The sequence below is a fragment of the Thamnophis elegans genome, chromosome 5 (assembly GCF_009769535.1).
Source record: "Thamnophis elegans isolate rThaEle1 chromosome 5, rThaEle1.pri, whole genome shotgun sequence".
NCBI classification, from domain to species: Eukaryota; Metazoa; Chordata; class Lepidosauria; order Squamata; family Colubridae; genus Thamnophis; species Thamnophis elegans.
In genome coordinates this window covers 91896535-91911834 of record NC_045545.1, presented here as the reverse complement: position 1 = coordinate 91911834, position 15300 = coordinate 91896535, and the positions used below count along the sequence as shown (strand labels likewise).

Here is a 15300-nt window from a genome sequence, read left to right as displayed (position 1 = left end):
GAGAGCCAGAATCAAGAAAATTTTCAGCTTCAGAACATGTAGTAAATTAATTTCCTTACACTTAATTAATTACACTGATTGCACTGCGATAATACGGGTTGCTTTGAAATTGCAAGGTGGGCCACAAATAAATTAGGTAATAGTAAAAATAAAATCACTTGTAATTAAATACCTTAACGATGGCATTGTTTATTAACCAGAGGTTAATTATGTTAACCTTACCTTAGTATCCAGTAGGGTTTGGGTTGTAACCTTTTGGGTAATCTTGGTGTCTTTAGTTAGTTGTGCTTCAGTGTAATGGCGCCAATTCAGAAAACCAATTCACTTATTAACCAAGTCAGGTGGCATTGAATTTACACAGCTAATAAAAAATGTTTAGTAACTGTCCAGCTGATAACAAGAATGAGGAGACTGTAGATGATCAGGTTGTTTACGAAGGTGGAGTCAAATGCATTCATCAGTTTGGAATTCACTACGCTGAGGTAAGAAACAAAAGTCTTCCACCCACCCACCCCCAAAAAATCCATTAACTCTTACCTGGCACCAATTAGCCTTGACTGTTGGTAGATCAGATTCTTATATAAGTAGCATGGAATAAACTCGTAGTGTTTTTGCGCTCTATCCCGGCTTCTGATTTTCTTGTGCCTGACAGACACCTGCCATCTTACCCCAACGCAAACTTTGCATTTGCTTCCTGATGTTGGATGTGCAAATGTTAAGAAGTAGGCACTGGTTGTTTTATTTTATTTCTGATGCCATTATAATATATGCCACCGGACCAATTAGGTGTTTGGTCCCTGTGGATGCAAATGAAAGCAGTTCCTCAAGATTTACAAAGCCACAAATTTTAGGGATTACTTATTTAGTCCCTTTCTAAAGCCACCCACCACTCTGGAGAGGTTAAAATAAATATATGGTCAGTTAAGAACACAGGTAGTCCTCCACTTATGACTGGCTGCTTTGTGAATGTTGCAATTACAATCTCTCCTGGAAAGAGAGACTTATGACCCTAATTCCAAAGTTCCAATAGTCGCCCCCTGTTCACAGTCACATGTCTGTATTTCAGGCTCAATTACAGTCATTGGCCGAGAACTAAAACTGTTGCATGGTGAGAAATCAACAGACGTCTAGAGCAGGGGTGTCAACTCAAGGCCCGGGGGCCTGATCTGCCCGCACGCGGTGCCTCTGCCAGTAAAAAGGGAGCTCATGCAGCTTTCCCGAATTCTGTTTTTCACTGGCAGAGGGTCGTAGGTGGCCATCGCAGGCAAAAGTGGAGCTTGGGAGCCCATTTTCATGGGAGAGGGTTTGAGACACCACAGAGCCCCCAACAAGAGTGTTGAGCTGGCCATGTCAACCCTGGCCATGCCCACCCAGCTCCCCAGGGTCAAACACACCCTGATGTGGCCCTCAATGGAATCGAGTTTTGCTACCCCTGGCCTAGAGGGTGGAGACAAATCACTGGCTGCTTGCAAGAATTAAGCTGACCATAAACTGAGCTATTCTAGAACTTGGTGAAACAACATGACTTCATGAAGGCTTGCAAAATGAAAGGGGTTGGGAAGAAATACGAAATGGACTAAACTCATTTTATCGGAGAGCAGAAATTTATTCAAACAGAATGTCGAATGTTACTGTAGCTATTCCTCTTTTTCGTACAAAAGGTGTTTTCGCCTCCCCATCCCCCAATTCAGAGAAGGAAATTTCACTATCGGATCATACAGAAACACTACGAGAATTCGTCTTTTTAACACCTGTGCGTATAAACTCAGCGCGTTTTCAGTAAAAACCTAAACTGACTTCCAAATAGCTTAAATAGCAAAGTTACCCGAACCCCTATTGAAGAATTTCTGCAAAAAAATACTTTTTCTTTAAAAAAACGATCAGAAATTAAATAATGAATAATAATAATAAAAAAAAAACTGCATACATATATACAAATATACAGGGAACTCGGCTCTCCTGCTACCAGGCGACATGCCTGACTGATCCCAGGATGTATAAAACTCAGCTGCTTTTGGCAGGTTCCGATTCCGCTTATCAAAAATTGTGCCGCAGTCGCCAAGGTGAGCCACTCCAGTTCAAAACACAGAAGTCTCTATAAAAATTTAAATTAAAAAAAAAAACCGATGCTCCTTGGTTCCCACGGATCCAGTTGTGAGACTTAAGTACGTAGTTTGCATTTGCGGCAAAAATGAAATGTCGGACTTGTTTGGCATTTGCTGTAAAGCCTCCCTCTCTTCCTAAATTTGGAAGACAAAAGCTACCGATTGCTTCCTTTAGAGGGGTGATGACCAGTTTATCTCACTTTGTCTCCCCCATTCGACACTGATGGGCTAGCTGGGGACACTACACTTTTTCCTGGTCCAGACTGCAGGATATGCTCCAGAGTTGTTATGCCTTCTTTTTTATGTCCTGCGCCTTTGGCCGCACTGGGACTGGAGGGATGGCTGTTTGCATTTAAGACCTTCTCTGTGACTCTGTTCCGCTTTCCTCTTATCTCCTCCTTCTTTGGATCCAGACTCCGAGGAACTCCTTTCCTTCTCTTTGCTGCTGGTTTTTCGGTGGCCTTTGTCAGGTTCCCCAGGGAAGCATATACTGAAACACAACGGTGAGACAAAATTTAGGCAACATCTGAAGAGCGTGGCTGCAATGAATTTATATGCATTTTTTTTCCATAGGTGATTGTACTTTTTATGAGAAATATACATTAAATGCATTAATATACATTAATTTGTTTTAAAATGAAGGATAAGGATAATAATGAATCTGTGTACAGTTTGATAAGAGGATTGGTGATATAATGTATAACCCTAAGTGTATATTATAAAGATATCTTGTTGTTGATAAATAATTTTAATAAGAAAGTAATCAAAATTGGTAATATATGAAGTGAGTATTTAGAACAGTGTTTCTCAACCTTGGCAACTTGAAGATGTCCGGACTTAAACTCCCAGAATTCCCCAGCCAGCGAATGCTGCTGGGGAATTCTGGGAGTTGAAGTCCGGATATCTTCAAGTTGCCAAGGTTGAGAAACACTGATTAGAATATCTTGTTGGAAAAAATGAAGGAATAACATTTTTGTATGAATGTATGATGTACAAGGACATAATGAACTAAGCATACTCGATGGACGATGGTGGGATTATACATAATTGAAAATAGTGATATATAATATAAACAGGTTGCTAAACTCTTTATCCTGTAAAAATATTCAGAATGGGATAAGTGATTATATAAAGGTATATTGTTATTAAACAGACAATCAAGAATGTAAGGGAATTGGGTTTATTGAAAAGAAGAAATATTACCGTAAATGAATATATGTTGTACGATGAAAGTGAGGTATCTAGTTATATTAGATGGAAAATCTGTGATTGTATATGTAATTGAGAATATGGATGCAAAAACCACTTGGAACCAAACGTCATGCTGCATGTAATGGATGATAATTTTTATGTTGTTTTTATGTTTAAAAATAAAAAAAATGAAAAAAAAATACATTAATACAATCTAGGTAAAGGTTCCCCTTGCACATGAATGCTAGTCTTTCCTGACACTAGGGGCGGTGATCATCTCCCTTTCAAAGCCAAAGAGCCAGCACTGTCCAAAGACCTCTCCATGGTCATGTGGCCAGCATGACCTAAACGCTGAAGGTGCACGGAATGCTGTCCCTTCCCACCAAAGGTGGTTCCTAATTTTCTACTTGTATTTTTACGTGCTTTGAACTGCTCAGTTGGCAGAAGCTGGGACAAGTAATGGGAGCTCACTCTGTTATGCGGCGCTAGGGATTCGAACCGCCGACCATCTGATTGAAAAGCTCAGCGTCTTAGCCACTGAGCCACCGTGTCCCTGAGCCACATGATCATACTTTTTATAAGACATATACATTAATAAAAATCTATACGTAGGTTAAAAGTAGGTCATTCTATCCACAATTTCAACCGATCAATAAGTGTAGAGCTGGAAGGGACCTTGGGGGTTTTCCTCATCCAGCCCCCTGTTCAAGCAGGACATCCTATTATATCATTTCAGATAATGGTTGTCCAATCTCTTCTTAAAAACCTCCAGTGATTAAGCCCCTACAATTTGTGAAGGCAAACTGTTCTACTGGTTAATTGTTCTTACTGTCAGGAAGTTTCTCCTTAATTCCAGGTTGCGCTCTCCTGGATTAGTTTCCATCCATCCGATTTTATCCAATTCCTCATGGACCCAAATGGTCAGTTTTGTATCTAATTAATTAACTAGCGTAGAGCTGGAGATACAAGTGTAATGGAGCTGGCCATTGCGGTCATAGCAATAGCATAGTTAGACTTATATACCGCTTCATAGGGCTTTCAGCCCTCTCTAAGCGGTTTACAGAGTCAGCATATTGCCCCCAACAACAATCTGGGTCCTCATTTTACCCACCTCGGAAGGATGGCAGGCTGAGTCGACCTTGAGCCTAGTGGGATTTGAACAGCCGAACTGCTGAACTGCAGTTGAGTAGCCTGCAGTGCTGCATTTAACCACTGCGCCACCTCGGTCCATCACTTGCGATGAGTCGTAGAATGGTTTGATCATGAGATTGATCCAGGTTTCAACACTTCTGTGGCAGTTGTTAAGCAAACCAATGGTTTGCTATGGGATATGGTTTTGCTGAAAATGGGAAAAGCTGGTTTTCAGCAAAGCCTGCCCTAAAATGTGGTCGTATGACTGCAGGATACTGCAAATGGCCATAAATGCAGCCCTATGGCTGAGCATCTGACGTTTGGCCACATGACCACAGAGGAAGCCTGACCATTGGAACTTCAAGTCTATAACAAGATCTCATGAACAGAGATAAGAGTTTTGAGGAATTCTGGGAGTTGAAGTCCACATAGCTTAAGTTTAACAGAATAGAGTTGGAAGGGACCTTCCAACCCCCTGCTCAAGCAGGAGACCCTAAACCAGTGATGGCTAACCTTTTTGCACCTCGTTTGCCGAAAGCGCCCGGGCCCACATCCATAATACAATGCGCACGTCAACACCCTCTGTGTGCCCTGGCCCCCTGTGCATGTGCACGCGACATCCCCGTGCCCTGTTTTGAGCTTAGCAGGTCTCCCTGAACCATCCTGGGACCAAAAATGGAGCAGGGGGACATGGGATACACCGCGCTCCCCCCCGCCCCTGATGCATGTCTACACTGTTACAAATGTTAGTCCGCCTTGTATGCAGCTTTATTCCTCTAGCATTCATCTCCATTGTTCAGTGATGCATTTCCTGCCTCTCTAGGATTATCTCTATCTGCTCCTGTGAGGCACTTCCTGCTGATGATATAATTTATTTCTAATGGCTTGTATAGTGTTTTAATTAAACGGCACGCTCTGCAGAGACCTGAAAATTAGTTGGCCAGCGGGAGGCGGCGCCTGCATGCACGGTGGAGCTCAGCTGGGGCGACGCTTGTATGCCAGCAGAGAGGCCTCTGTGTGCCATAGATTGGCCATCATGGCCCCATACCATTTCAGACAAGTGGCTGTCCAATCTCTTGTTATGTTGCAAAGGTTGAAAAGCATCACAATAGGCCATTAACAATGCACGATCTCTTTCAACTGTTCTAAAACAGTCTACCTTCTAAAACATTCCTTTCATAACCTCACATGTGAGGACTAATAATGGCCAACCCCTGTCTTATTGAAGACTTTTCCTATATCAAAGTACCTTCTTCGGCAGCTGAGTGCGCTTCCATCTCTTCCTTTATTTCTTCCTTCATATCGTCTTCAATCATTACTTTACCTATGTGCAGTATGAGAAACAGATCAGTGGACAGTAGGTATTTTAATGTCTTTCTTCCTTCAGTTGATCTTCATAAGGTCGCCCAAGTAAGTTTTGGGACAACAGGACTTTTCACTGCCAGCTCCTGCTGCCACCAAGAGCCCTCCAAATCATTTAGATCAGTGGTTCCCAAACTTGGCAACTTTAAGACTTGTGGACTTCAATTCCCAGAATTCTCCAGCCAGCAGAGCTCCAACTCTGCCCACTACCGCCCTCCAACTCTGCTGGCTGGAGAATTCTGGGAGTTGAAGTCCACAAGTCTTAAAGTTGCCAAGTTTGGGAACCATTGATTTAGATGATGATTTTATTTTCTTTTATTCATTAAACATGAAACTCAGTCAACTGAAAATTCAAAAATGCATCACAAATACTATTGAGTAGTGCTAATGGTTGATAGTTTGCTGCCAGCATCCTAGGTATCACCAAGTACCTTCTTAAAATATACGATGTTCCGAGTAGCGCAGTTTTTTGCAGATCTGCTGGTGTTATTGCAGGAAGCTGCAATTTGTGGATGTATCTTATAAAATTTTGGACATGGTACTTATACCATGTACTACTACTATTACTTGTTGTTGTTGTTGTTATTATTATTATTATTATTATTAAGTATGGGCTGGAGAAAAAAACCAAACCAAACCCGTAGCTTCCAAAACAAAGAAGCAGGAAATGAGCAATTTCAATATATATGTTATGTATATGTATGTGTATGTATGTGTGTATATATATATATATATATGTGTGTGTATATATGGTGTGTGTGTATGTATGTAATGTATGTATGTATATGTATGTATATGTATGTATGTATGTATATAATATATATATGTATGTGTATATATATATATATATATAATATATATATATAATGTATATATATATTATATATATATATATTATATATATATTTTTATATTTAGTGTCACAACCCCTGGTATGCCCCAATTATGGGGAAGTTCACTGCTTCCATTATCTGTCTATTGGCTTGTCCATCACGACAGAAACCCAATAGTTTTTACTGTTGCCTTTGTTACATTTGTTGTATTTGTGCTGATTTATTTATTTATTTATCAGCACAAATACAACATATATATATATATATATATATATATATATATATATATATATATATATATATATATATATATATATATATGTTTTTATTTGTGCTGATAAATAAAAAAGGGAGACTAGTATAGATCTATTTCAAGCTATTAGCTCTCATCAGCTAGCCACACCCTTACTGGGATTCGAACCTGTATATATATATATATATCCACTACTCCTGGAAACACCAACCTGAAGTAGTCAGCAGCAGCCTGAAGATGACGAATGTGACTTCGTCTGAAACGTCGCCAAGACATCTCAATTCTACGCGGAGAAAACCCGAACACTAGAGACCTACATACTAACACCCGCAAAAAACCTCAGAAAACATATATATATCTATATATCTATATATCTTATATCTATATATCTATATATCTATATCTATCTATCTATCTATCTATCTATCTATCTATCTATCTATCTATCTATCTATCTATCTATCTATCTATATAATATCTAAAGATATATATATATATATATATTCAGTTTACATTCAACTGATAGTGTCCTCAAACTTCTTTTTGTTTGGAGCAAAGAGGGAGGCCCTTTCCTATTCTACTTCTAAACGGATGGCATTATGACTTAAATCCATTTTATAGTTTTGGCAAATTTCTCTGTTCTCTTGAAGTTGTTGCTTTTCCCAATTTCAATGCTTCAAAGCACATTTTTTTTCTATCCAAAAGTGTTGAGGGAAGCACCAGAGTTAGTCTAATCATCCCTTTCCGCCAAAATGAAAAGCATTCTCCAGATGGAGATTGCTTTTCTTCCTTCATGAAAACGCCGAGCGATGCTCTGCTTTCAGGACATAATTTAATAGCTTTCCTTAACTCCAGCTGGCACTACTAAAAATTCTGGCAACGGAAGTCCACGCATCTGGGAGGCTCCAAAGATAGCTCAGGTCTACAAAGTTCTCCAAATTTTCTGAAAATAGCAAAGTTATCCACTTCATCTTGGCTTGGAAGGTTCCCTGTGCTATCATCGGGACGCCAGTTTGGATGATAGCAGAAAAGAGTTTCCAAAAACAAGCTTGCGGTGTCTTTGTAAACCTGTGCTGTCTTTGGACAACTTTCAAAAAGACACCACAGCTTGCTTTGAAAATTAGGGTTTTAAGTTGTAAGACTACTCATGCTGAATTCTGGCCTTTTGAAGACCTTATCAATATCTCCTCCAGTGTAATGGCTTAGGCTGCAATTCTATAGACACTTTTACTGTAATATTTTGTTTGCAAGAAATGTACTGTACATCCAATGCCTCACCTTCTTTTACTTCCTGAATGATTTCTTCAGGGAGGATGAAGTTTTTTTCCGAGTTGGGGAAAGGAAGAATCTCCCGACTCATGCTTAAAAAGAAAACAAATATTAATTAAACCAATTATGCCACCTTTAGATGTTTCCAAATAAACATACACAAAGTAAGATTTTGCAATTAGGGCCATAATATTTTGAAAGAGCTCTTCTTTTGCTTCTAGCCCTTCCTTTTTTCTTTTTTCTGACCTCTAACTCGTTAGCTTATAGGATCAACACTTCTCAGTAGGTTTTTAAAGTTTGTATGTGTTGATGTTTGATTCAGCATTTCTATTATTTTATTCTTTTGTGTATTTGAGTTGTATAAACTGCACTGTCTGCTACCATGAATCATGCTGGATAATTACTGAATTATTCTGCATGGTTGCCTATACCGAAGATCAACAAGTAAGGTTTCCTTTAAAAATGAAAATATACAATAAAACAGCAATCGTTACAATGTGTGGTATCTTTCTCTCATATTACGTAATCCCTAAGTGGGTGCTACTACAGATACATGGCATGTGCATAAGAAGATACCAACTAGAACTAACCCACCATGGCCTTCTCAGATGATTTAGACCTTGTGATGTCTTTTCCAGTTCTCAATTTCCACACTTTTTATCTGATCACAATATTACAATACCTACAGAGCTTTTTGTAGGCATAATATGGGATTCCTTAACAAGCAAGGACAAGATGAAAGGATAAATGTGTGCACGATATAAAACATTGTATACTGTATCAACCCTAATCATTCTCTGCAGGACGAAGGTCACTTTATTGAACGTTGGGGCCGTAATCTACCCCGGTTGCCCAATGAGGGTGGACAGACCGATGTTTTTGATTTCCCCATCTAGTGACTAACCCCAAAGGATCCCAGCCTGCTTGCGTGCCAGAGGGAGATTAGAATCTGGCTCTCCCCATCTATAATTCAACCCCTGAAACTCTTCTTATACCTATATCTAACATCTAGCACAAAGATGGCCAATCTATGGCACACACCTCAAAGGTGACATGTTTGGGTGACACACCAGTGTTACCAACACCCACCTATTCTTGAAAGTACAACCCGGTTCTCTAGTGATTTTTGGAGACTGGGCAGAATGGGATATGATCTTGTGCAGTCTTCGGAGCTCCTGAAAATGAGGTTCTTTTACTTGTATTTCATTTTTGTAATTATATGACATTTATTTACCTAATACATAGCACCGCACCTGATAGGACTGTGTTTTTTTTTTATTTAAAAAAAAATAATTTGCTTCTCTTTCCTTGGATAGGTTATCATGCCAACCGAGTACAGTTGGCATTTTCCACATTTCTGACACAAGAAGCCCAAAAGGTTCATCATTACTGATTATGTATTTCCAAAAGGGTGCTCTGGACCCAACATGGTTTCTTTGGTATTATGATCAGCCTCACAGTAGGAGTGGTACTGTGAGGCTGGAGGGGGAGCTCTCGCCTCACAATCAGGAGGCTCTGAGTTCAATCCTAGGTAGAGGCGAATATTTCTCTCTCTGGGCATGCTGAGAATATATATGCTGAACAAAACTCTACACTGGCGACAGGAAAGGCATCTGGCCATTAAAACACTCTTAGCTCCATTCAGTTGCCCAGACTCCACCTCGTTAAATGAAGATGATGATGATCAGCCTCACAGTCAGGAGTTCCAAAGACTGAAAAAATAGCTCGTGTGGAATATTTTTGTCTACACGCACCTGAATCTCTGATGCAAAATGAAGCTTGGGGGATGGAACGGACCACCCAGCTATGGTTTCCCCCTCTGAAAGAACAAGCCATCATCATTTCTCCACCTGACCTGGGTTGCAGAGCAGCACTTTCTAATGGCCAGCCCTCATAGCTTGTAATTCAGCGAGGCACCGACCTCTGTTTTTCACCTGTCAACACTTACCAGTGCCTGCATGTCATACATCGTGCTCAAGTGGATCCCAGATAACTTTGGAAGAAATTTGCCTCCCGATATTCTGACTAACTTATCTCGGATACAGATCATATGAAAATGGCGATTCACACCTGAAGGGGAAAGAAAGAGTGAGAACGGTGGAAGGGGAGGGAAAAAAAAGGTAACACAAAAAGAAAGCCTTCTTCGTGTCACGCTCGACTTCTGACGGCTTATGCAGTGTTTCTCAACCTTGACAACTTATAATAGGTGTGGACTTCAACTCCCCGAATTCCCTACCCAGCATGGGGAATTCTGGGAATTCAACGCACATCTTAAAAGTTGCCATGGTTGAGAAACACTGATTTAATGGGCACATCCATGATTCTCTTTGGAAATGATATAGAAGCAGTTTAATTTTTATTTAAAAAAACCCAATCTAGTTTGCATTATTGGCATTCCTTGGAAGTCTCTAATTCAGGAATAGATAGTCCTTAACTTACGACCAATCTTTCGGTTGCTAAGTGAGACAAAATTTCTGTTGCTAAGCGAGCCCTAAATTATGACTTTTCTTGCCACAGTTGTTAAGTGAATCACTGCAGCAATTATATTAGTAACATGGCTATTAAGTGTAATCTGACTTCCCCTTTGACTTTGTCAAAAAGCTGCAAAAGATGAGCCCAGGATCCTGCAACATCATAGATACGTGTCAGTTGACAAGCATCTGGATTTTAATCATGTGGCCATGGGAATGCTGCAACAGTCATAAATATGAAAAATGATCATGTCAACGATCACAAGCGCAAGTTTGAATGGTCACTAAATGAACCAGAATTGCTCCTGTTCAGCTTCCAAGTCCAAGCAAGGTGGCTACTGAGGCCACAAGTTACTTTATAAATACTGCAATACAAGCCTCTCCCCCGCCCCCTGATGTCTAGTTTAAAAATTTAAACCAACTCCACAGTGGATCAAGAATACAATTTGCCAAATTAGATTACAACTGATTACATTAAATAGATTTGGCTGCAGGGAGTAAGAGGTGCTTTGGCACAGTTAAAGGGAAATTTTTGCAAAAATGGCATGCTTTATCTACCAAGGACAAATGGATACGTGGGGCAAAAAAAGGGTTAACAAAATCCAGCCATTTTTGCCTTTGTGGACTTATTCACAAAGTACCAGATTGTACTACTTATGTCAGGCTTAATATGGAGAGGAGGAAAAAAAACCCAAATCCTCTAGATTGCAATCAAGGGTTAGCAAAACGTGAGAGGGGGGGGGGGGAGAATCATGCACAAATAATTTATATTCCAAGGTTTTCTTGGTCAAAGTTCTACTCCCCTGGATGACATCGCCAGATCTCGCTGCTTTAGCAGAGTAAGGAAGATACTCAGAGATGATTCACACCTGGTCAGTGTCTCTTTGCACTTCTACCATCAGGCAGAAGACATCAAAGTACAGCCAGCCAAACAAACAGGTTTAAAGAGTTTCTATCCTTGGGCTGTGAGACTTTGAAATACAACCACAATCACTCCATACAGACGCTAGTTTTTCTTCCCTTTTTTCTTTCTTTTTTCGTTTCTGTTAGAATTTTGCACCAGTGAGGTTAAAACCAATTTCGTTGTATTTAAGTGCAATGACAATAAAGATTATACTTTTATACTGGTTCCACCACAAAACCGCGCTCGACTAAACCGCGTCCGACTAAACCGCATAGCTGACGTCATCAACAGGGCGACAACAGCGCAGAGATAGAAGCACGCTGTAAACCCTAAACCTAAAATTAACCCTAAACCTAAACCTAACCCCCCCTAAACCTAATCCTAAACCTAACCCTTAACCTAACCCTAACCCTAAACCTAATCCTAACCCTTAACCTAACCCTAACCCTAACCCTAACCCTTAACCTAACCCTAAACCTAACCCTAAACCTAACCCTTACCTTGAATCGGCTTGCTTTCAAAGCGCTATTTAAAGCGCCCTTCTTTCTCCGCGCTGGCTGTTGTCGCTCTGTTGATGACGTCAGTGACGCGGTTTAATTCGGGCACGGCTTAGTCGAGCACGGTTTTGATGGGTCACACTTATACTTACTCTCTTGTAAAGGCCCAACAACATACAATCACAATGGAATAAGGTAAAACCACACAAAACAAGCCAAATGCAATCTGATTTGCTTGCAAGATCTTATAGTACTATTTTGGGGTTTGTGAATTTTTTTTTAATAATTTTTTTATTGTTTTTATTAAAGGAAAATACAAAAAACATCTTTCATTACATCTTGTAGAAAGCGTATCCATTGGTTACAGCTATTTCGTGCCTTTCTTCCACAATCACATATATTTCATTGCAGTTTAAATTGTACATTTTAGAATTTATATATTTTACTATCACTTATTCCACCATTTTCATTTAACAGAGTTTAAGGACACAGCCACCTTACTGGCATTGTTAAAAGATATCTTAACGTCTCTCCCTCCCACCCACCCCCCAACTCACATATTAACACTTCTAGTCCATTTTACTTTTTACTAGTGGATCGCACCTGCTTGTATCATGAATATTATCAATTAATATTTCTTTGTTATTATTGTAATCAGCTAAAGATTGTTTATTATTTTTCACCTCTCCTCTCCATAGGCCCAAAAGAGATTTACCTTTATAACCATCTCTAAGCAGCAACTTATTAATAAGCGTTAACAAAATAACATTTAAGATCTAAAACAGTCTAAGGTTTGAATTTTTGAGGGAACAGGTCTGATTTAAAATTCCTGATACTTTCCATTTTTATTGACTTTCCTCTCAATTTATGTATATACACATACATTATATGTATGAACACAAACACACACACAAACACACAAACACACACAAAAGCAAAGTCTGCAGCTTCTTCGATTGGAGATCAATTTTTGAGGAGTAAAGAAGACAGAAGCAGCTTGCCCTTCTCCTTCTAGTCCACTGCAACCTGGCTCTCCTGGTGGTCTCCCATCCAATAATAGAACCAATAATAATCGAACCAGCTTAGTTACTTAAGGTTTTGAAGAATGCTGGTCTCCCTGGAATTATCCCGGAAACAAAGCAAACAATATGCTTTTTTTTCGGCCCAGACACCCCTTTTCACCCCTACAGCCTGAAACATCAAATCTTGCTGCCCTCCAGCCCTAAAAGGCCGCGTTAACGGCAACCCAAGCGAAAGTAAGCACGTTTGGGAAGGAAGTGCCGGGCCGGAAGAGGAAGGCCCAGACCCCGCGCTGCCGTTAAGAACCCCTCCCGCCTCCTCGCGCCCCGCCTCGGCTGGCGCCGCTACGCGAGGCCGAGGCTCCACCTCCGGCCTACTTTCATACCTTTCTCCGTCCCCCCCCGCCTCCCCTCAAAAGCACTCACCGACGGGCTTGTGGCCCAGCATGGCGTGGAAGAGGCACACCTCCACTTCGGGGCTCCACACCACCGGCACAGGCAGCAGCGGAGGGGGGCGGCGGCGGCGGAGGAGCCGCGGACGTGGCCGCCATCACGACCGCCGCAGCCGCCGCCGCGTCCTCCGACGATGCTTGAGACCCGGGCTCCATCGCAGCCGGAGCAGGCCCAGGGCCCAGGCCAGAGGAGGGGGGCTTCACCTCCGCGGCCCCGGCCGAGCTCTCCGCTTCGCCCATGGCCGCCGCCGAGGCCCATACGGAGGCCCAGCGCCCCCTGGCGACCGCACCAGCATCGTCAATGGCTGAGGACCCGCTCTTAGCATCTCTAAGCTGTCTCTAAAGTGCTTTTTCTCTCCCCAACAGGCAACGGGACTTTTTAGGGTTTTTAAAGAATATAATAGTATAGAATAGAATAGAATAGAAATAACAGAGATGGAAGGGACCTTAGAGATGGTCTAGTCCAACCCCCTGCTTAGGCAGAAAACCATACACCACTCCAGACAAATGGTTATCTAATTTCTTCTTTTAAAACTTCCATTTACAACTTCTGGTGGCAAGTTGTTCCACTGGTTAATTGTCCTCACTGTCAGGAAATTTCTCCTTAGTTCTAAGTTTGCTTCTCTTCCTTGATTAGTTTCCACCCATTGTTTCTTGTTCTACACTCAGGTGCCTTGGAGAATAGCTTGCCTCCCTCTTTTTTGTGGCAGCCCCTGAGATATTGGAAGACTGCTATCATGTCTCCTCAAGTCCTTCTTTTTATCAGACAAGAACTGCCCAGTTCCTGCAACTATTCTTCATATGTTTAACCTCTAGTCCCCTAATCATCTTTGTTGCTCTTCTCTGCACGCCACATCTTTTTCTTTACATCGTGGTGACCAAAACTGGATGCAGTATTCCAAGTGTGGCCTTACCAAGGCATTATAAGGTGGTTTTCTTTGAAGAGTTTCGCTTCTCAGCCAAGAAGCTTCTTCAGGTCTGAAGGATAGTGTAGAATGGAAGGATTTACATCCCTTGCAGTCATCTGAATATAAATCTTCCATTCTCCATCAATGAACAGGTGACTGCATCCTTTTAGAGGGTCATTGAAGGACTTGGAGGTTTATCTGTGTCCTCAGGGTCCCTGAATGGTTCAAATGGATGTGAAATTGTTGAAAGGACTGTGTTGTAGACTGGAGATAGATAATGTCTTATCCCTGAATCTTTACATTCTCCGCCGTCCTGTCAGAGCTGAAGAAGCTTCTTGGATGGGAAGCGAAATGTTTCAAAAGAAAAAAAACAACAAGAAAGTCCAGTTGTGGGGGGGGAGGGGGGAAATATAATATGTGTTAAATTTAAAGCATGATTGCACTTGTATACTGTGGCTTTTAATGTTAGTGTCAAAACAGAACAAACTGAAATATATTGGAAGGTAATAGAAGTATACCGAAGGGAGGAGCTGAGTGAAAGAAGAAGGAGAGTAGAGAGGGTGGAGAGAGAGGAGGAGGAGAAGGAAGGGAGGGAATGGATTAAGAGAGGGAGTGATAGGGTTAGGGTTAGATAGAGGGGGAGGGGAAGTAGGTGTAGAGGGGTATGAGAGAAGGAAGAATGAAAGTTGGAGTGGGATGAAAGAGGGTGTATGGTGGGCTAAGGCGGTATATTGGGTTTGTATTGTAGGGGGCATTTTCTATAAAAGTGAGAGCTGTGTTTATTACCCAATGTTATATGCCTCGGTTACGCACAGTAAACATGTGATTGTATAGAATGAAATGGAAATAAAAAAAGACTTGTGGAAAAAAAAAAAAAGTCCAGTTGCCTTCAGAAAAAGCACCTT

General features: G+C 41.1%; 1 protein-coding gene across 1 annotated transcript; it reads right to left on the bottom strand.

Annotated features, from left to right (window-relative positions):
• Positions 1 to 250: 250 nt before the first annotated feature.
• Positions 251 to 13752, bottom strand: MRGBP (MRG domain binding protein). Its single transcript, XM_032218944.1, is given in 11 exon segments — positions 251 to 2488; positions 2490 to 2551; positions 2554 to 2595; positions 5677 to 5751; positions 8154 to 8230; positions 8526 to 8536; positions 10093 to 10125; positions 10127 to 10173; positions 10176 to 10214; positions 13462 to 13547; positions 13549 to 13752. Coding segments are annotated over 11 exon segments (843 nt in total). The 5' UTR covers positions 13728 to 13752; the 3' UTR covers positions 251 to 2296.
• Positions 13753 to 15300: the final 1548 nt, after the last annotated feature.